Below are 23,252 nucleotides of genomic sequence, written 5' to 3'. Positions count from 1 at the left end.
TACTCTTGATGGTTGTGCTCAGAGGTGGGACATGGGAGATGACCTCTGACAACTTCAGCAGTTTCTTCCTGTGGGACAACACTCATTCTGTCCTCAAGGCTTCCTATTGTTGAGTTCTTGATATGCTTTCAGTTGTATTTATGAAGGGCTACACCAAGAAGAGAACTACTAGGTGGTTTATGACAAGATTGCTGCTGCAGATTTGGTACCTACTGTGATTTGTATCACCCATCTGAGCCTCAGCTGTAAAGCTGTGTTTTTTATCAGGAATATTTGTGAATATATAACTGTACTGAAGACATATGGTCAATAAATAATTCAAAGTTATCTATCTTCCCTGCACATTTCTTATACACTGACCACCTATTAATGTTTAGTCAGCGTGGAAACAATATTCTTTATGCCACTTCTTATATAAAAATGTTTACTGACTGGCAGCAGACCACTGATTTCCATTGTGATACCTTAAAAATAAACTGCTTCCCACCCCAGTCTCAATCTGCTTTGCCTTCCCATCTGCTATCAGCACCAAGAAGCCTTGTTTTGCAGTTTGAGTCCCTAAAAATGTCTATTTTCAGTTAGTGGTTCCAGTATCATAATAATGTGATTGTATTCATTATTGCCTCTTCTCTCCCTCTCCCTAATCCCTTTGTTTTCTTTTCAGCTCTATATCCATTTACAGTCCTAAGGAGAATCCTAATGCGTTTGATGCTGCTGCTTTCTTCCAGTCAGTGGGAAATTTCCTGGGGATCTTTGCTGGATCATTTGCTATGGGATCCTCTTATGCTGTTGTCACAGCTTTAATATCCTTCATGGGTTGTTTTCAGAGAGAACATCTATATATATGTATAGTACCTGAATGTGACCATCTTTACTTTGAGCTTGAACCTTTTCACTGTCGACTCAAGACTTTGCATCAGTTAAGTCATGAACTGACAAGACATTTAATTTGTCAGAATCACAAAGACCTCAAACAAGCCTATTTCTAAATTTCATGCAAATCTATTTTAACATTAGGCAAGACTTTGGTCTTTACTGTTTGTAAATAGTGAGATATTGAGGTTTTGACATGCTCTGAGATTAAAATGTGAATATATGAACTACATGAACTTAATTATGAACTACAGACTAGCAGCAATCACAGAAAAATGCAAGGCAAACTCCAGACTACAAAGGAAGACAGTCAGTCTACCTAAAACAGAAACAAAAGGCATATCTGTTACCCTGCACTTTTTTTGTGTTTTACAGTTCTTCATGTAAAATACTATGAAGAATGAAGAGCAGCTATTTTCATCTTTCTTGCACTGATGAAAATGTAAAACAAATGCTGATCAATACAGAACTGGACAAAATGAGCTTCTCCTCTATTTCTGGGGAAGTAATATAAAATGCAACCAATTAAGAATTGGTTCAAAAACCAAAGAAGCACTTCAAATAACAGAGTTGCACAATTCACTCATTTAAAACCCGTGCTGGATTTTCCTCTTTGAGATAATTTAGAATCACACACAGAATTTCTAGGTTGGAAGAGACCTCAAGATCATCGAGTCCAATCTCTGACCTAACGCTAACAGTCCTCACTAAACCATATCCCTAAGCTCTACATCTAAACGTCTTTTAAAGACTTCCAGGGATGGTGACTCCACCACTTCCCTGGGCAGCCTGTTCCAATGTCTAACAACCCTTTCGGTAAAGAAGTTCTTCCTAACATCTAACCTAAAACTCCCCTGGCGCAACTTAAGCCCATTCCCCCTCGTCCTGTCACCAGGCACGTGGGAGAACAGGCCAACCCCCACCTCACTACAGCCTCCTTTAAGGTACCTGTAGAGAGCAATAAGGTTGCCCCTGAGCCTCCTCTTCTCCAGGCTGAACAAGCAAGTTGTGCAGTTTTTCCTGAATTTCCTCATATAGGTGGGGGAGGGAGGTGTCTTTTTTTTTTTTTCTTTTCCTCTTTGTGGACAATTTAAGCTTATAAAATAGTTGTTTTTTACTTTTCCTTAGCAACCTTTCAGCACCTGACAAAATTTACAAAGCTATGTGAATTCCCCATGCTGGAGACAGGTCTGTTTTTCCTCCTATCTTGGAGTGCCTTCTTATCAGCAGAAGCTGCTGGTCTCACAGGTAAGTGTAGCATTTTATTGAATAAAAAGAGTTTTATAGTATACCTCTAGTGTGGGAAAATGGCATGTTTATTTTGGGCATGACATCTTATCATCTTGTATAAACCTTCTAAAAGCCAGTTGCTGCACTGGAGGTTGTTTCATCTCTAAAAACAGATCTGTAGGGACATTGAATGGTTCTTCCAAAGACTTATTAAAGGAAGTTAAATTCCCCAGTCTTCTTCCCACCTACATTTTCCCAGTACTCTTTGTCCCACTATTAATCCCACAATTTATTGCTCACCTATACAGCAATATATAACAGTAAGCATGAGGAACAAAATATACAGTGCTGTGTGACTGTCATGGCCAGCGAGCTCCTCTTCCTACATTTCTTGTCCTGGTCCCTCCTCCTGTTTCCCCACCCTCAATACTAAGATGGAGGACAGGGTCATCCTCACCTTTGCCAGTGAGGTGGAGCCACCTCTGGATTTATCTGAAAAATAAATCATCTTGTTCACTGTGCCTATGTAAACACCTTTTGCAACTGGACAGGGGTACATTCAGGTCCCAGTGAAAAGCAAAAAGACACATATGTTCTGATTGTTCTAAATTCTAAATTTGTATAGTTTACCCAGGTAACAATCTATTGTGTAGAGTGATTTGAAAGAACAAATTTCATAATAGCTTCATCATTTTAATGTTCTTGATGCTGTCACCTCTAATTATTGGCATGAAAAGTCAGGGAATAATGGAGTGTTAATGCAGCCCATGTTTTGTTTGCAAAATGTTCAAAGCTTCTGAAGTTAAGAGATATTTCCACTGACTTCTATGGAGCCAGCATGTTACTTTTTTAGTATTAATATACAATTAAAATGATTTTTGAGTTAGTATTAACACCTGCATCTTCTGACACCTTCACCTTATTAAACATAATTATGTGTCCTGATTCCTGACAAAATCTTCAAGCTACAAAGAGGGGCACATGAACTGAACAAAAGTGTTGTATTCTATCGCTTGGAGAAAATCTGTCCATTTTGTTTCTTTGTTTCTTTTTGCTTAATGGTTCTTTAAAATGTGATGCCATTACAAAAAAAAAGAAAAAAAAACACCAAAGAAGTGTTTTCATAGTCATATCAAATGAAGATAATGATTTTCTAAATCACTGACTTCCTAAGGAAAACTGTTTTAAAATACATTCCAAGCTGAGAACAAGGATACTATGTTACATCAAGGACCAAGCGCATAATCTCTAAGTTAAACATTATACCCAAAAAGTGGATTTGTAAGGGAAATACCAGTATCTTTTAAAGTCCCAGGTGCTGCACCAAAGGTAATTTCCATTTCTTGGGCACAGGCAGCAAAAAATAATTGTCATATGCCTTTTTTGCGTACTGCAAATGAGACAACAGACAGTACAGTCTCTCCTGGTAGTCACTCTGAAGAGTGTCCCATTTTTCTTTACTTTTGCAACATATAAAATATCCGAAATGAAAGACTTACTGAATCCCACCAATGGCTTTTATGCTAGCCTTGGCAAGGGATTTTAAATGGACAGAGGAAGAGCCAGAGAAAGAGTGGAATGAAAGTCAAGATTCAATTAATGGGAAAAATAGAACGTCATAGGGAAATTTAGCTATTTCATATAAATAAAGGAATTGGTATAGGCTTATAAAAGAGATTTGCTCTGCCAATACAGAAATTGCAAGGAAAACATGCAAGACCATTTATATCTGTCACTAGCCTTTTTTCAGGGATGTGTTCTGAGTTTCAGCTGGAAAATGCTTAATTACACTGTTGTAAAGAGGCAAAGTTTAATCTTGAGAGTTTTATCAATTAGGTCTTTTTTGTTTAGTTTCTGTGAAAGGCTTTTGTCAGAAGCTGTTAGAGTGAAAAAAAAATCATGGAGCCTTTGTTGTAGCTTCATAAGCTCAGAGCAATGTTTTCTAAATATATTGACATCATTAATACTGTGTTAACATCACAGTTTAGAGTGGATATTTTTAGTTGTTTGGTTTAACCAGTTTTGATTTAATATTCTCTCAGTCTGATCTGAAATAGCTCTAAATCTCCTCCATTGATAGTGTGATTTTAAACTTCTAGGATAAAAAATTTTCAGCTGAATTAGGTTCTGTTGGAGGTATAGATTTCAGAGGTGGCTCTTGGAGAAGGGGAGAAACTTGTTGTTCAGAACACACTGAGCTTGTACTCCATATAGTATCTTTTCCCGTCTTTTCCAGACTACTTGTTTTGCTCTTTACTTTACTTAATGCATACACCATCTGGTTCTACAGTCAAGTGTGCCTGACCTCAACAGCAATCATTGAGAACATCATAACTATGGACTGGCTGTGTTACACTACCCCATTCAATAAACTGAATTCCTAGGTTAAAATCTTTGACTTCAGCAGACTCACTTCAAAAATTCACTCAATCCATTGTACTTCATTTACGCCTATATTCATATGCATTTTCCTTGCATATTGTGTTTGCTCTACTCATTCCTTCTGAACAAACTTCAAAAGATTAACACAGACATCAGTATTTTCCTGCAGCTACTACGTAATGTAATCTCAAATTAATTTTATTCTTATAATGCTTTCTGGATGATCTCTTCAATCACTATGCACCTTTTCAAGTCTAATACAGAAGTATGTCATAATTTATAAACAATGGACTATACTGTGTTTTGTGTAGGCATAGTGGGTAGTAGATCTCACTGTTACAATTGTGGATTTAATTTTTTTAATGTGAAAGGGCAGCGGTACAGGGCAATATTTTATACAAAATTTATTCCTCTTCCTCAAGATACCCCATGATATATAACACATAATATGTGGATCTGACCCTGGTTGAAAAATGGATACAATCAAACCAGCAAAACAAAATGCAAATCTGGGATGACTACAATGTTATTGTTAAACAGATAACTAAAGTTCATAAATTTATATAATCATTATTAATCTTATAGCTATATCATCAAGCTATAACGTATGCATAAATTGATTCTTACACAGTAGAATCTAATTTGTGTGTTTTCTGATTTGCCCTGAAGTGTATCATTCCTGACTGCTAAGTTGTAATAGCAGACTACTATAGTAAGGTCGGTATTAATAAAGCCGCTTTCATTTCCAAACTTCATTACATAGTACTTACTAAAAAGCTGTGAAAAAAAATCATTAAAAAAAAAAAATATTTGTCAAAACAAGTTAGGGAAGTACATCTTGCATTAATTATGCAATTAATTTCTTATGCATTAATTTCTTATTCTCTTGCTTTCTACTTGACAAAATTTGCTAATTTTTAAGTGATCACTCAGTAGTTAGTCTGTGAAAGATTCCATGAAATACATGGGTATGTTACAGTCACCTCAGCTAGGCCCTCTGTATTTGCAGGTGTTTGAACTAAGTAGATATTCAAACAGAGGTTGATATATCATTCAAATATATGTATGTATCCATTTCATGCATACTTCAAAGTAATTTATCAGTGCAAAAGCATCAAAATTATGGCCTACTACTCTACTTTCCTAGTGAAAAATGTCTCCCGAGCAGGTGTAAGAGATGCTGAATAAATTATGTAGATCCTAAAAGAAGGGTTTCTTCAAACCTTTTCAGCCTCTGATTTAAATGCCAGAGACCTGTGCTATGAAACTAGGAAAGACAAGTCTTGAAGGAAAAAATCTGGCAGGAGATCATCTTTGTTCCCTGACTGGTTTTCAGAACTCAATCCAAAATTATTGTTCTCTAGTCATTATGAATTCAATAGTTTGTGATAACAAATTATTGCGGCTTATTCGTCCCCAGCAATTCTTTTCTGAACATTTCATGATATATCTGACATGTGCTTTCTTATTTTGGGCCTCATACAGGAGCACAGTCTACCCAGTGACTAAGGATTTTCTCCAAAAATAAATAAGCAAATTATTTATGACTGATGTACCTAAGACTAGTCCAAAGAGTACTCCAAATATCTGGTCTACCACTAGGGCAGTTTTGTGCTACCCATTGTATTTGGGACATAGCAAGAACAAATGCACCAACTCCCAGTTCCTTTAATACTGCTGACAAAGTAAATTCATCCTTGTAGCTGTTCACTGCTTCCATCTGTTTGTTCCAATCTGTGATTTGTCTAGGATCAGTCATCTCTCTGCAGTTGAGTGTAAGCACAGTGCAGTCTGGTACCTGACTCCCTTTAGTTCACTGGCCTGACATTATTCCATGAAAGGACATTATTCCGGGCTTTAAATTCTCAACTTTGTGGTTTTCTTTCCTTATTCATATGTAATGTGTCATGTTGTGTCATACACATAACTAGGTAAACTCCATGCAGTAACATGGGAGAGGGCATAGCTTGGCTTCTAGGTCAAAAGGCAAGAAATTTCAGTTCTCTCAAGCTACAGTTCACACAGAATCACACAGAATTTCTAGGTTGGAAGAGACCTCAAGATCATCGAGTCCAACCTCTGACCTAACGCTAACAGTCCCCACTACACCATATCCCTAAGCTCTACATCTAAACGTCTTTTAAAGACTTCCAGGGATGGTGACTCCACCACTTCCCTGGGCAGCCTGTTCCAGTGTCTAACAACCCTTTCGGTAAAGAAGTTATTCCTAACATCTTAACCTAAAACTCCCCTGGCGCAACTTAAGCCCATTCCCCTTTGTTCTGTCACCAGGCACGTGGGAGAACAGGCCAACCCCCACCTCGCTAAAGTTTTGCCACTCCTAGGAGGAAAATATGAAATTTGGGCCTAATTAGCAGGCTCTTCATGTTTAGGAAGATGGCATTTGCATCATAGTGCAGAGACAGATGACAACACGAAAAGTTTGTTATTACTAATTACTATCCCATTACTTGTCTGCAGGAAATCAGAGATGGCCCTGGATGATCTTTGTGGTATTCTAAGACAGAGAATGTCACAAATGAATCCTGTATTTCCAAGGATGTTCTAGACATCCTTGGCTGAAATAAATGGTAAACCCAATACTCTGTGCAGTTCTAGTTAAACCATTCACCCTTGCAACAGGGTCACTTGACCAGACTACGGACATACTTCAGGCTCTGCTTTGGTCTGGCTAACATGGTGCTGCTGTAGGTACACCCTTTTAAAACAGTAAGTGAAGAGAAGAAAGACATTTGTTTTTGAAGTACCTATTCTAGCATAGCATGAGGCTGAGACTGATGATCAGTTGCATAAAATCAGACTAGTAAGTCTTAGCTGAGGGTAAGTATCCATGTTAATTTGCGGTATTATTGCTAGTCAATAGTGTTAGGATAAACTGAAAAAACACTCCTAGCATGTCTAGGATAAAACCTGGCATGTCTCACCACGTTGAAGTTCAGGTCTCACTTGAAGTACACAGGGGCAGTATCAAAGCTGATTTCTCAAATGAGGACCTAAAAATTTCTCTCAGCTCTTTCTTTTGTTGTTTTCTGTCACTCCAATATAAAATCAACCTAAGAATTACAAAGATGTAAGTTCCATGAGCAAAGCACCAACTCTGGTTCTGCATTGGTGTAGGTTTAAGAAGATGATTAGCCATACTTCTTATCCATGGTGAAAACAGACTGAATAGGGTTGATGTTGCTATTGGGTTTATAGCATTATTACTTTGATGAAGAAGACAGTTTATTAAGACAAGATAATAATAATAATAACCATCATCATCATTATTAATTATATTATATAATTATTATTAATTATATTAGATAATAATTATATAATAATTATGTTATATATTAATTATAATAAGTCATACTAATAATAATGTGTGCAAAAGAAGCGATGCACAATGCAATTGCTCACCACCTGCTGACCAATGCCCAGCCTAACCCCAAGCAGCCAGCCCTCCCACCCCGACTAGCCACCCCTATATATTGTTTAGCATGACGTCAGATGGTATGGAATACCCCTTTGGGCAGTTTGGGTCAGCTGTCCTGGGTTTGTCCCCTCCCAGCTCCTGCTGCACCCCTAGCCTACCTGCTGGCAGAACAGAGCGAGAAGCTGAAATGTCCTTGGCTTAGTATAAGCACTGCTGTGCAACAGTTAAGACATCAGGGTGTTATCAGCACTTTTCTCATCCTAAGCCAAAACATAGCACCCTACCAGCTACTAGGAGGAAAATTAACTCTATCCTAACTGAAACCAGGACAACTGGGATATGCCCAGTGGGCTCTGTGGAGATATTCTGACATAATTCCATGAATTCTATTTCATTATGACAATATTCCATGTTGTTTGATTTAAATAAGTTCACTATTTCCCAGTTCTCTCTGTCCTCTTTTCCAACATTTCACCCTTTAATGCAAGATTCATCTGTTGTACTGTGGCATGTGCAACACATTGGGCATCCCTACATCCCTGAAGTTCTGGTTTGCTTCAAAGTTGGGGTGAAATCAAGTCAGTCTGCCTTTTAGAAAGAAGTTCTATGTTTCATCCAGTAATTTATTCCTTTGTTTCCCCAGAAGTTAGAGTGTTGTTTTATTTGTATTTTTTTTCTAAATTCTTACTTTTACCATTAAAAGACCTGACAAATGGAGACACAATCTAAGTTTTTTCTCTTGGATTAGCAAATTCTGAAGTTTAAATTGTAGCCAGTCAGTTTGGTTTTCATTAAAAACACCCACTAGACATGCTGCCCTTCTCTGACAAAGTACAGGTTTTTTTCCCATTTCAGCAGAAGATATTGGAAAATGAAGATATATATCCTTTTGCCTATTTGTGAAATGATTGAAGAAGGATGTTTATCCTCTTTTGCTCACAATATAGAAATTATTTTAAGATTAGTCTATATGTATTAGTTTTTATAGTGTCATGTTAATGTTCACAGTATCAGCAAAATACTTTTAAAGATATAAGTTACTCCTTTGTCCTTCCTATAATATCTAGCTTTTATCCTATCAAGGATTTCAACAAGTATTCAGCAAAACCAACAGTAAGTTCTCTAATTACATTAACAGCTAACAAGTTATTTCACTGTTACATAGGGAACAAAAAATCAAGTGAAGCGGTAGGCTTTTATGCCTAATGAAACCTTTTCAAAAAGATTAAGCTTCAGCTGAAACTTCACTAGTGCCTATCAACATTTTATTGTTAAGTTTCTCATTCTTATATCAAGTGAAAATTTTCAGTAACTTTATATATAGAGATACAAGCAGCTATATTGCACTCAACAGCTGATTACCTATTTAATCTCTAAACTTTTCCTGTTCACATTGTGTTCAGCAATTGTAGTACTAAGTCTCTCAGCAATAGCTAACTTTGCCACTTAAAAACTGAAACAATGAAACAATACTGAAAAAGTAAACCAATCTCCAGCACCCTGAAATTACAGCTTTGATTGCTAAAGACTGGTAAAAGGGACTGTCTCACTTCATAAGCCTCACTGCACCTAATAAATATGTTCTGTTTACAGTTCCAGAATTATCATGTTTATTCTTATCTATTTCTCTCTGAAAAAAAAAAAAAAAAAAAAAAAAAAAAAAATTAACAACCTAATTGATATGCCATATTGTATTTTGCAACCCAGCTAATGACAAAATTCAGCTTTAATGGTCTTAGAAAGAAATCCATACTTCATCCCATTTTTTCCTTCTAACTAAAAAGTTTCATATTTGCCTGTTTAGGTGATGCTCTCCTTTTTCTTAAGTAGTTGCATTAGCATGTAATTGGTTATTAGTCTTAAGTAATCATTTTTAAGGAAATGCATTACAATTTTCTGCAAGCTTTTTAATGAAGCATTCATTGCAAAAGACACGGCTGGTACATATTAAGCCTCCATTTGAAGTGATTGAAATATTCCACTTCATTCCCTGGGAAACAGGGTTTCTGGTTTCTACACTTGCATAATTACATGGTTCAGATCATTTATTCCTATTGTAAAATCAGATTTAGGCCATTTTATTCCTTATGTCACTCAGTTCTCTTGCTACCAATAATTAACAGTTTCTTAGCAGTCAAAAAGCATTGTATAATCATAGTTGAATTTACTAGTCAATTTAAAAATGTAAGACTTGGCTTGATGATGATTCATGTAGAAAAAAAGTAAATCACAAACTCTAATCTCCATTCCGATTACTGAGCCTGGAGCTAGTGACACTTAGCAACATTACTGATTAGGTATGTTTTTTTAACTCAGATTTCATTGTTTGAGCATCCCATTGTATGTTTTAATGCCTTGAGAAATGATAAACTCTCCAGATTACTTCTTCACAATAAAATACAGTTACCAAGAAAAAAGACATATTTAGAAGAACAATTATGCCTCAATAAAATCATGAACTTCCTGGAACATATTTGGTGACAATCTCACCACTACCTATATTATTTACTGCAAAGAAAAGCCTTAGTGCAGTTGGAAAAAATATATATATCAATATATATTGTGGATGCCCTGTCCCCGGAGTTTAAGACCAGGTTGGATGAGACCCTGGCATCCCTGCTCATGGGAGGGGGAGTTGAACTAGATGGTCTTTAAAGTCCCTTCCAACCCGATCCATTCAATGATTCTATGATCAAAACAGGCACAAGAAAATTAATATTATAAAACAAAGACAGCAGTTAAAGCTCAGTGGAATATGTATTGGCTGCAGAGCCTGTGTTCTGTGGGAAAATTACCAGTAAATAAATAGAAAGAGAACCCAGAAGCAAAGAAAATGTCCATGCTGCTTTGTGTGAGAGAAAAATAAAAAATAATAATAATAAAAAAATTGCTTTCTCATTTTTTTCACTTATTCCTTGTGATAAATATATATCAGTGTTTTGTTCCTCCATACTTTTATTTCAATCAATGGCATATTAATGCCAGGCCTCAGTTTTTCCCAGAAACAAGAGAGGCTTGCAAATAAAGACAGTTGGATCTTGTTGGACAGCACTTCCATGGTTAGCAATCCAAATAGAGTCAGAAACTTGAGAAAGATGTGATAAGGTAGTAACAGCAAAGTGGCATGTGTCGGTGTGCTTTTCCCCTGCATGCATACTGCCACAAGTGAAATAGTTTTAGCATTATCTAAATTTTTACTTTTTCATGTTTCTTTATCTCTATTTGCTTTAGGGGAGGAGGAGATTTCACCCAGAGAGCCACAAAGGCCCTTTTGCTAGAATTCAAACATTTGGAGGTTTGGATAATATTGTTACAGGACTTGTCAAGTCACCAACACCTTCACATGATGCTTGTTCAGAACATTACCACCCTTCATCCCCTATGACTGTGTTAAGCTTGGCCTGCTTCTTCTGTCCCCCTTACTGAGCTCCTTCTGGCTGGTCTTCATAAATTCAGGAGAGTCACCATCCTGGAGAAGCTGAGAGAAGCCTTTCCCAGTTTCAAGTCCAGGCCTGAAGGCACAGAACTGATTATTTTCCCAATTCTGAGAAGCTTCCAGTAGAATTGATGTATATGATTCAGTTCATGATAGTTTAACCCAATGAAAGCCTAGAAAGCTGTTAACACAGTCACATCACAATGACGAATATTGCCCAACCCTGGGCTGGCTTATTTGTGCTTGCTTTGATGTCTCAGTGAGTTTTCCAGGAGTTGCTAGTGTTATTTCAGGACACTATTTTAGCCTATGAACTAAAAATTACCTAACAAGTGGCAGAGCAGTCCGGGAGGAATCAGAACTGTAATGCAAATTAGGGCTTGTTGTACATCTTAGACAGGAGGTAGCAAGTGGAAGGGCTGAAAGGCAGAAGTACTAAAGCACTATGGGATGAATGGCCTGTCCGTGAGCCCTGGAGATCACAGGCATACTGTGACCACACTGCAAGCTGGCTTTGTACAGAACCAGTAGATGCTGAGGAGGTGTGTGTCTAGAAACCAAGAAGAACTTGCTTGCTCTTCATGCTTCAGGAAATTTGGGTAGAGGTTTTCAGGGAAATTATGACTGGAATGGACATGAACAAGCCCTGAGCTGTTGTCTAAGTAACTATCAATGTAAACACGCCCCGAGTTTAAGAAAAACACAGCCTTCTTCCTCCATGAGCATTTGCATATCATCACTGGTGGACACTTTTATTTAATTTTCTATTTTCTTTCTGTGTGAGTTCATTCTGCTTGGTCCATGCCCAGTGCTGACAGGAAATTGCAGTTACAATCATATCAGCTACTCTAATTACAATATGGCATTGCAGTGATGTTACTCAATGATTCTAGTGAGTTAGAGGCAGGGTCAGGTCTGGGGAGAAAGTATTTAAAACTGAGAAATTATTTTTTTCCTTTCCTATTCAGTCTCTGCCAAGATTTTCATATAGTCTGAAGTCCTTCATATTACGATTATTTTAGTCCTGTCTAATTGTCAGGTTATGGTCAGATGTTAGCACATATCAATTCAAACAAATTTTACTATGCTCCCGGGCCAAAGGCACAGCAGTGGAAATGCTATGAATGCATGATGCCAGCTAGAAGATTCAAGACCTTTATGGTTTTTAGCAAATAAAAACTTCTAGTTTATTTGAAAGATTCTCTTATGAAACATATCTTACCATTCTTTTGTTATCAAACGCTTTTAACAGTCTAATTAGCTTTTTTATGCAGCCCTTTGAAAGACCTAGGAAAGAAAATAGAAGCAGCTAACTGTCTTTTCTTTGAATTTCAGGTATTGTTGCAGTCCTTTTCTGTGGAGTCACGCAGGCCCATTATACCTACAACAATCTGTCATCAGATTCCAGGATGAGAACTAAACAGGTAGGGCATGGAAATAACTGACTTTATAACTGGTACAAGGAATAGACAGACATACTGACAGAACATAGCTGGATGGAATTCCATTAATGCAAATGAAAAGTCCCATGACTTCATTAGGGGGAAGATGAGATTTTGCCAGGAAAACAGTAACGATTCTCTGGCCAAACAAAAAATATATTCTTCCCAAGAGACCCAAAATGTCAATCATGGAGATAAAGAGTAAGTAGATAATAGTTTACACCAGTTTCCATACAAAAATGCTGCAAGGTTAAAGAAATCCGAGAGCTCTGGTAAACAGGAAAGAAGTGGTCTGAGAAAGTAGATCCATATGGACTTTTAGAAGGGGACTGTAGAAACAGTCCAGACTGTCCAGCCCCCACACTTGAGCAATGACATCATTTTATTTCTATCTCATTAAAAATCTGATATAATTATAGTGATTGTGAAAATTTCCACTTTGTTATTTAAAGTTTAGAGATGAGAAATTACATGAGCTGCTTTTAGTCCAAACAGGTGAGTAATATAATTGTAATTATTTTGAAAAACTTGGGGCTGTTCTCAGTACAGGAGATCTTGCATTGCAATGTTGAAAATATTTTCCAGCACAAGGAATAATATTAGACTACCTTGTCACTACCTAGCTCCTGAGACAAGTCATTTAAATGCTGCTTTCTTCCCTTTTAATATTGACTTGTATGTCCCAAGAACCCCAGGCTATAGAAAATCTATATCTTAGAACAAAACAGAAACTTATGCTCCAGGGCTACAATTTTCATGATGCAATCTGGTACCCTTCTCAGCAGTTCCTCTGTTGTAAGCATTAGAAATTTTATGCAGAAAATTTCATCTCTTCTTGCACATCTCAATTTAATCAAAAATCCAATATTCTATAAAAAACATTTTGATAGAAAAAAAAAATACTGGTCACAGTATTAGTTTAACTGTCAGACTCTCACAGATTTTAAATCAGAAAAAGTTTCTGGTTGGTACTTCCAGAATGAAAGGTTAGCTGGTGAACTCAAATGCATTTCTTCATACCTGCAGAAGCTGTTGATACTTTGAGAAAATATTCCAGCAGAAGACAGTAACTTTCCTTGGTGACTGTATTTTAGACAATAGCATTTATATCTACTACAGAATTGTTTTTATTTTGCAGAAATACTGAATTCTACATGTATGTGCTATTACTGCCCTTGCGTATAATTGTTGAAATTTGATTACAAGTCTTTGTCAGAGATTCATCTGCATGATTTAGTGATACATAGCCAGAAAGAGATAGAGGGCAAGGAAGTTCCAATTACATATGAAAATTTTCAACAACGGAATTAACTAATATTTAGTTTAAACGCATAATGGTTTTGTTCATGTTCATGCTTTTATTCCGTCACATTCAGCAGTTCAAAACAAAACAGTGAAAATAAACTGAATCTACACTTGAGCACACAGAAAAAAAAAATAAAAAATATGTGTTTCTCTAAGAACCTGTGAGTTTTATGCACCCTTTCTATTCTGTTTTTCTCTTCCCCCATAAGCTCTTAATCCTCAGCCTCCCTTACAATATTACAGTTCAAAAATTGTTGTCAAATTCCTCTGTATTCTTCTAATTTATTTTCTAATCCATATGAATCTCTTTCATATGTAGCTGTTTCAGTGAGATCTGCACTGTCATTTTCTTTCTCTCCCCCGAGAATTACCTTGAAGAAAATTTACTAAGCCACACACTCAGCATTGTCACAATCATGTATGACTTTAGTGCATTACAAATGGACATTGTTGCTCAGACAGATGGCCTTGCTCCCAATTTAAATCATTTTTATTGCTCATTACTGGCCAAAATCACAGGCTTTTCAGTTCATTTATAGAATTATTGCAGGGCATTCTGTCTCTTTTGTTACAATATGACAGGCCTTTCAATAAGGATTGGTGAGCTGTAATGCACACTGACAAGACAGTGAGTTAAGGCTGAAGCTAAAACTAATGAAGAATATGGAAATCAGAGTTAAAACTGTAAATCAGACTGTGAAATTGTGTTAGTTGTCTAGCTTTTTCTCTTTTGTTTTGCATAATCATCTTTACATTTTCTACTGGCTGTTAACATTTCATATCTTGATGGTAAAATTTGGTATGCAATGAGAGTGGTGGTGTTTCTGGCCATATTGCTGAGTCCTACGTTTCTCATAATACCTCATCATTTGGTCTAAAAGAACACATAAATAAAAAGAGACTGGTATGATTTTCTTCAGATGTTGATATAAAATTAAAGCCTATTTAAAACCTTAAATTTACATTTAAGAACCTCTTTTAGGAATGGCTGCTGAAAGATGCCATATAATTATTAGTCCCTATGTATCCTTTGTTATCTAGTCAATCACTGATTAACATTCCATAAAAGAGAAGTACATGTATTACATTTTAAGGATCTGAAACTTACAGACTCTGAAACTACAAGGTAACATAAATTGTGTCACAAACAATGGATTATTTTAACACTGTCATAAGAAAAGGTGACAAAGATTAAGTGAAAATGCAGACTTTGAGAGAGTTTTCATTTATACAAAAGCCCCAAGTCTCACTAAGTATTCGGACAAATTCTGTGTGTTTTTATAGCTTGTTTTTAATGTGAATGATGCTTTACGGCAGTATTTTTAAATCATCATCATTGACCTGATTATGGTCACAGTGATTTTAACATTAAAATTGACATTGCCTTCCATGGCAACAAGATTTGGTCAAACAGCATGTTCCTGAGTTGGCTACATATAAAGTTTAATTTATCTAGTATATCTTCAGTGAAGGAGAAGATGAAACTGCTAGGACCTTATCAAAAGATATTTGATTCTGTGCAGCTTTCACTAGAATTATTTACAGCTGCAAGTATAACTTCATATTATGCTGCAGGCAAACAACAGCTGCTTCTAAATCTTGGGACTTTATAGACCATATTTTGAATTAGGTTCTTCAGATGTACAGTTGTATTTGGTTGATTTGCTCAGCTACAAGTAAGTCAGCGGCTGGGCAGGATGTTGCTAGATAAAGAGAAATCACTGGCTTGTTGAAAGTGAGCAGACTCTATCTCTATACATCAGCTCTAGAAAGGGATGCATGAACAGCACTTTTCTGCATGAAAAGAAGACATTCCTCACCATTTTTTTGTCTCTGCCCTCCCTCAGTTTCACTCAAATATCAAGCTAAGACCAGCCCAGTTTCCTATTGATGGCTTACTAAGAGAAGCTTCTAACTTTCTCTAACAGCTCTAAATGTTATCCAACATAGTTGTGAGTTATATCATCTAGTTATTTTCCTTTAATTTCATGGAACAACCACAACAAAGAGAGAACAATACCTCTCTTCAGGTAAGTGTGCAAGGGTTTGGAGAACTCTGCTTTCAGACCAAATGCTGTTCCAGCAAGCTATAGATTCTGAAAAGGAAATTCTGAAACACATCTCTGGTGGAAGCAGAGAAAGGGAAATACTGAAAGGCACAGCAAAGCATGTCCAGCCTGCAAGGGCATATGTTACATACTGCCCTGCCTGTCTCCAGTCACTCCACCAGTCTAAAAGTTGTTTACATAGTGACCTCTGAAATACTTGTGTCTAAAAAGTTTGTGACGGCTGCTTTCTGAAATTAAGTGTAAGGGGCTCTCTTACCACATTACTAGTTAAACAGTTACTCACATTTGTTCCCGATCCTGACAGCAAACCCATTAGGGAACACCTACCTTATAGAGAAAAGCTTCTAGCCTGATTGTTCAGCTGTGCTGGGAGTGCAGTATGTACAAGATGTGTTAAGATTTCAGTGGCCCTTCACCTCCAAGGTTGAGAACAGGGTAAAAGTAGAACAAAAGAAATCAGTGCTGCATAACTTCTGAGTAACTTTACTGTAGCACGTAGTGCTCCTGGGACTGCTTGAGCAAATTAACTTATGCTGAAGGATTGAAAATTCAGGCTGGGATCTTAGATCTTTGCTCATTGATGGATACTGATTGATTCAAATTTTAATCTCCACACAATAAGGCAGATCTGATTATCTCTGATTACGGAAAGTCACCACCTTACAGAGGGGTGGTTAATATCTTCTGGAAAACTCTTGAAAATACAATCAGTTTTTAAAAGTTGCTTAGCTCATGACATAGCTATACATTTTTCATCAAGGAAACAGGGTAGGGATTAATCATTTGATATCTACATCATAAATTGAGCTGTATTCCAAAAGCTGTTGGGTGTAAAAGGGTTGTGTTTATAAGCATATTATTTCATTTAATGCTTATTAACCATACTGATTGAAGAAGACTGACAAAAGTCACAAGTATGTATATTTATTTTTTGTATATTTATATTTAATTCATCAAAAACAAAATCAAGTCATTTTAGAGACTGGACCCTGATATGCCACTGAATAGTCTTGATATAGACTTTAGACTTTGCTGTTCCATCCATAGTTATAGACTCACTTCTGAAGCAAATTGGAACACATCTGAACACATCTGAATAGCAGAATATAACTTAAAAGGTGAATTATCACAATGGTGATGTCCAGACCCACCAGACAGGGGAAAAAAGCCAGTGAGTCAAAGGAATGTTTCCTGAATACCATCAGATTGATTAGTGAAATTAATGTTCTAGGACTAAAGGCAAAGAGGTAGCTAAAGTCAGCTTTTAGCTCCCAATATCCAAATGAAGCACCACCACTGTGATCTAGGTGTTTTACTGCATTTCTACTGGCCTAAATATCTCTGTAAACAAGTTACACAAAAGCAGACCTACACTCAATTTAAACAACAAATCTCCTCTCTCTAGATACAGAGGAGATTTCTACAGGATTCTTCCATCAGCTTTCTTTTCCTAAGAAAAGAAATAATCTACTGCAAATTTGGCTCCAGAATGCTTTCTCCTGAGCTTGTAATTGTTAAAAGCATGTGCCAGGACTGCAGCTTCTGTTTTCATCTTCCCATGAGAGAAGGGGAGCAGCTGAGTAGAGATGGCTATGTGCTACTACTGCCAAAACTGTGTCAATCTGCTGTTTGTGAGGGGTCTCACTCGTGACACCTCACACACATTGTGCATTTGGGAGAAGCAGCCCTCTCAAATCAGAGGGAGCAACAGCACTAAACGAAATGGGTTTAGTGCTCCTTATCTTAAAGCATCCACAGTCACACAGGACATGAATGGGCCCTGTGGTTATGGTCCTGCTACTTGTATGAGTCCTTAAGAGGTAAAACATTTAGAGCTATGCATACTTGTAAATCATACAGTCTATATTAATTTAGCTCTGGTTAATGCCAACTATTTTCTGTTATCAGACATTGGATTGTTTATAGATTATATTATAGGTAGTTTATGCTTCAAGGAAAAAAAGGCCACAAGAATGTCAGGATATAATGGCTCTTACAGTCCAGTCTCTTGACTTTTAAAAAACTCAAGAGCATTTCAAAACCAAGAAAAACCCTACTTATAGCAAAATGTCTTTGATAATCAGCAAAGAAACAACCACCACAAAACATATTTCTTATCCTTTTCAAATGAACAGCCTAATGGGCAGCTGCTGTTGTGATTTGTTCAGGAACTCTGCTTAGAAAGAAATGTCCTTTAAGGCACTGAGAGGTCAGGTGTCTCCACGTAAATGATTGGCAGAGAGAAAGACTTAAAGAAAATAAAGTTATCTTTGAAACAAGACTACCACCAGTACCAGATTCTAATCAGTCCTTGCCTAAGTGCCGTGCAGGAGGAAGCTGTTTACCCAGCATCCCACAATCACTGCACCCGCAGGAAAATTTCTTACTAGGCTATTTTTTCATTAGCTTCTCAGATATACAGTACCAATGAAATACAGTACCGGCTGAAATAAGATGACATGCTTGATGGTTAATACTGTGAGAGTAAAATGGAAATTCTGTCTAACTAACAGATGAAACTCAGGTCTGGCACTCTCAAACAAAGAGATTCTTGCCTAAAGGAGCCAATAAAGTGCAAGTTCCTATTGAGCATTAAACAGGTTGCATGAATAAAGCACTTTCTTCCATTTAAGTGGAGATCAAGCGTAAAAGTCAGGTCTGATGGACATTTTTCCTTCTGCCCCATGGTTTATTTTCTGCAGCTGAACAATAACAACAAAAGCTAATTTCCAGCTTCTTTGAACCCATTCAAGTCCAGACTCAAAAGCAATAAAGACTGGGGCTTCAGCCAGTGCTGCTCAGGAAAGAGTCCAGGTGACCAAGCTACCGTGGTCAGTACAGTGTGAAGAAGCACCAAATTATGATAACAAGAATGAGAAAATTAAATGCTATCTTAGGAAAAATTATTCCTGTTGGAATAAATTAACATAGTTTTATCCTTGTTTTAGCCAATTTTGCTTAAATTAAAAACTTTGGAAATGTTACCTTAGACAGGAAAAAAAAAAAAAAAAAAAAAAAACACTCTTATTTTCTTATATATTTCACCCAGATTCTAGGTTCGGGGAGGGGAGTTGTTTTGGAGTTTTGCTTTTTTTGAGACAGGACCTATAGAAAAGCCTTCATTTTGCAACTATTCAAAATGATCAGGAAGAAAGCAATATTCTCTCTGCTCCCTGGTCTAAGATTTAGCTAACACTCAGATGCTGAAATTATGGCAGAAGATTGTACTGGGTCCCTAGATTTCTTTACCTTCAGGGTATTTTCTGTCTTATAGAAATATCCCTGTCACTCATCCTTCTGAGAGAGGAAAATTATACAAACATGAAAAGTGGGAAGGGAAGGGAAGGGAAGGGAAGGGAAGGGAAGGGAAGGGAAGGGAAGGGAAGGGAAGGGAAGGGAAGGGAAGGGAAGGGAAGGGAAGGGAAGGGAAGGGAAGGGAAGGGAAGGGAAGGGAAGGGAAGGGAAGGGAAGGGAAGGGAAGGGAAGGGAAGGGAAGGGAAGGGAAGGGAAGGGAAGGGAAGGGAAGGGAAGGGAAGGGAAGGGAAGGGAAGGGAAGGGAAGGGAAGCTGTGCGCTTAGGAGTGTCTGCCTAAGCTGGACCTCCGTGTGCATCTCTACAGTCAGTGGGTCTGTTACTAACAGGCTGCCCTAGTTTCTTAATTGCCTTCTTATCTCTGATTGAGTATGCACCACATGCTTAGTGCTTGTAATAATTATTACCTTTAAAATGGATTGAAATTGACAGGAAGTGTACAATGAGTTTCAGTTTTCTACACAGTTGTTTTCTGTGTTTAGCAGAAAAAGTTGAAGATGGGAAGTGTGCCAAATGCATTGTTTGACCAGATGTACCATAAGATCTTATGGAACCCTGTAGAATTGTATAATGCTATAAAGAAAGCTAAAGCTGCTTACTATGTGGGTTTAAGAAGAATCATAACAACACTAGAAAATCATGATTTCTGTAAAAGGAATTATACTACCATGTCTTTCAATCTGAATTTCTCAGCAAAATCCTCCATTATCTGACTGATGTTCCTGATTACTTAACATGCTAAAAGAATGTTAATCTGCACTCTCCTCACATGCCGCTCCCCTTAAATTTATGTGGAGATGTTATAATTGTTTTCTGTCTTTTACCTGTGTGCTACGTGATGGATGGTAAGCAGATAGGAAACATTTCTACAAGATAACATTTATAACTATGGTATATCACTAATTAAATGCTTTAAAAACAAAAACAAAAAAAACCTCTGTTTTTCAAAGGAAGAGATCGGACACACTGCTATCCTAGCCATAATACTGAAAATACTCAGCGTCCACATACAGCAATCCTGTCCGTATATCCAATTCTACACTCTATTCTTTAATCTCTGTTTTTTTCTCTGTTTTTGTGTACCAGTTTTAGTGTTTCCTCAACTGAGAATGTGCAGATTTACCCTGGCCTCATTAGTTTCTATCAAGCATGTGTCCCTTTGTTATCAGCATTTTTTAAGGCATAATATCTATCACACACCCATGAATAAAAAAAAAAAAAAAAAAAAGTATTTTGGACCTATGAAAAACAAATGTTGAAAAACAAAGCAAAACAATTTTTGTTCATCTTGCTTAAGCACAGGAAATGGAAAATACACATGCTCAAGTGTAATTCATGCCCTGAAGAAAGACAGAACTGTAGAGAAAGCAATACTTCTTACAGAGAGGCTCATCTTGTTGGAAAATGATGTCATTTTTGATGCTGGTAGGCTAAGGCAGCATAATTCCATATGCAAACTAGTTCCCAAATAGCTTCATTAAAGTTTTTACAATCTGTTTAAACATTAAACATTTTCTTTAAATATTAATAAAGTTCTTTGATTTTTAAGGTTATAGTTTACTCTTTACAGCACAGTAGCAGATGCCAGCCATTAGCTAACATATACCAATTGAAATTAAAACCTACAGGCCAAATTCTCATTGCCATATAGAGGAATATATATGGGAATTCCATGTGGAGACACATGCTGTATTTTCTTTGAAAGAGGCTCTGAATCACAAATGAGACTCTCATATGTCTAAATTTGTATGGGGGAGTCAAACTGTATGAGGCTAAGTAAGCTACTGCAGAATCAAAAAGCTGATTCACAGAGCTATGCAGGTGATGTAATTTTATTTCACATGTCTATTATTGTATCTCTCAGTCTCTTCACAAGAGCTGTGAAGAATGACTACTGAAACATTTCTCCTTACTGTGAGTTGCTAGCACTTTTCTCCAGTTTTTAGGTCTGTGCCCATGCAAAGATCCAGCCTTATACCTCAACTCTGTAAAGCACATCTTCTAGTGTTGTGAAGAGAATTTCATCTAAGCATGTTGACCATCAGATCAGGTCTCTTCCTAATTATTGACACCTCCATATCACTGCAGTTGTTGAATACACAGGGAGGAAAAGCAAAACAAAATCAAACTAATCCTGGTCAATGAAAATATTATTGCATCATCAACATGTAGGACTGAAACAGAGCAAAGAGTAGTTTAATATCCCATTCTTAGAGTATATATAGTTACTTTTATGTTGAATTGTATTTTAGTCACTTTCTTGTTTTCTGAAAGCTGATAAATACAGCATCCCCTTAAACACTCACAATCACAACTCCTTCATCTTAGAATTTGTGACAGAGATTAAAAATAAATAAATAAAGGTAGGACCCTTCATTTAAGTATCTCTTCGTTTTTCATACAGGTAAACAAATTTAATATTTTTATGTCAAGAACTAAAGTCCTCTGACTTTAATGAGATTTGGATTATGCTATAAATGAGGCTCCAAATATAATATTAATATATAAGTAAAAGTACTGATATTCTTTCTTAAATATAGCAATGTAATATAAAATATTGCATAATCATAATGATTTTATCTCTAACTTTTGCTTTGTCTGAAACACTGACACTTCACATGTTTTGTGTTAAGTGATTTTACTACAGGATATGTCAGTGAATTTCCTGATTATGGAATGAAGCTCTGTAAAGCATCTGTTTTGTATTACTTTGCATTTATTATTATGAATAGAATAGAATAGAATAGAATAGAATAGAATAGAATAGAATAGAATAGAATAGAATAGAATAGAATAGAATAGAATAGAATAGAATAGACCAGACCAGACCAGACCAGACCAGTTGGAAGGGACCTACAAAGATCAGAGTCCAACTGCCTGACCACCTCAGGGCTAGCCAAAGTTAAAGCACATTATTAAAGGCATTACCCAAATGCCTTTTGAGCACTGACAGGCCTCCGGAATCAACCACCTCGCCAGGAAGCCTGTTCCAGTGTTTGACCACCTTCCCAGTGAAGAAATTCTTCCTAATGTAAGTTGCAGAGAGCAGTGAGATCACCTCTCAGTCTTCTTTTCTCCAAACTAATCAAACCAATCAAACTAATCAAACTAATCAAACTAAGTGTTCCCAACCTTTAAATCACAATGCAATGGAAGCATTCAGCACATAGTTTTAAAAAGTTTTAATTTTGAGGGTATTACTAATAGGTTCCTTTCTTATAGCCCTTTGTTACCTTACACTTGCATGAGAATGTGTCAATATGTGCTTTACTGTGGGGACACTGTGTTTGGTGTAGGAATTAATATAGGTATTTCTTGCATGGTTAGGTAGGTTACACTGTGATTTTTATAAAGCATCAAGTGTTTTATCACAAATGTGCACTCACCTGACAGAAGGAAGCTGGCTAACAGATTTGCTGATGTTTTGGGGCTTCTCCTTCCTCTGCAAACAGCAATGACTTTGCACTGCCCAGAGAGGCTTAGGGCAGTGGGAGGCTTGAAGGAATCTGAGCTGTTCTGCAGTTTCTGGCATTACCAAGCTGCTGTTGACTAAGGTCCATTCTTGCAATCTGAAATATAATTTATATATGTTTGCTTTTTAATTTGTATGACTCTTACATGACTGCTGATCACTTGCCACTCTCTGTAGATTTCAGTATCAACTAAAACCCGCACAGAAACCTTGGTCAAAACTTTTTCAAAATATGTAACTAACACTAAAATTCTCACACAATGAGTTGGAATAAGAAGAAAATAAATACATA

The 23,252-nt window shown here is 36.7% G+C and overlaps 1 protein-coding gene across 2 annotated transcripts in view; it reads left to right on the top strand.

Moving 5' to 3' along the window:
• The window catches only part of SLC9A9 (solute carrier family 9 member A9), a 217,526-nt gene that overhangs the window by 83,349 nt on the left and 110,925 nt on the right, over positions 1-23,252 (top strand). For both annotated transcript variants that reach the window (XM_068692820.1, XM_068692819.1), the window contains exons 7-9: positions 665-803; positions 2,016-2,121; positions 12,696-12,784. In XM_068692820.1, the coding sequence (XP_068548921.1) occupies positions 665-803; positions 2,016-2,121; positions 12,696-12,784 (334 nt within the window). The remainder of the gene's footprint in view (positions 1-664; positions 804-2,015; positions 2,122-12,695; positions 12,785-23,252) is intronic.

The sequence above is a fragment of the Anas acuta genome, chromosome 9, assembly GCF_963932015.1.
Source record: "Anas acuta chromosome 9, bAnaAcu1.1, whole genome shotgun sequence".
In the NCBI taxonomy this organism is placed as follows: Eukaryota; Metazoa; Chordata; class Aves; order Anseriformes; family Anatidae; genus Anas; species Anas acuta.
This window is presented reverse-complemented; position numbering and strand designations above follow the sequence as displayed.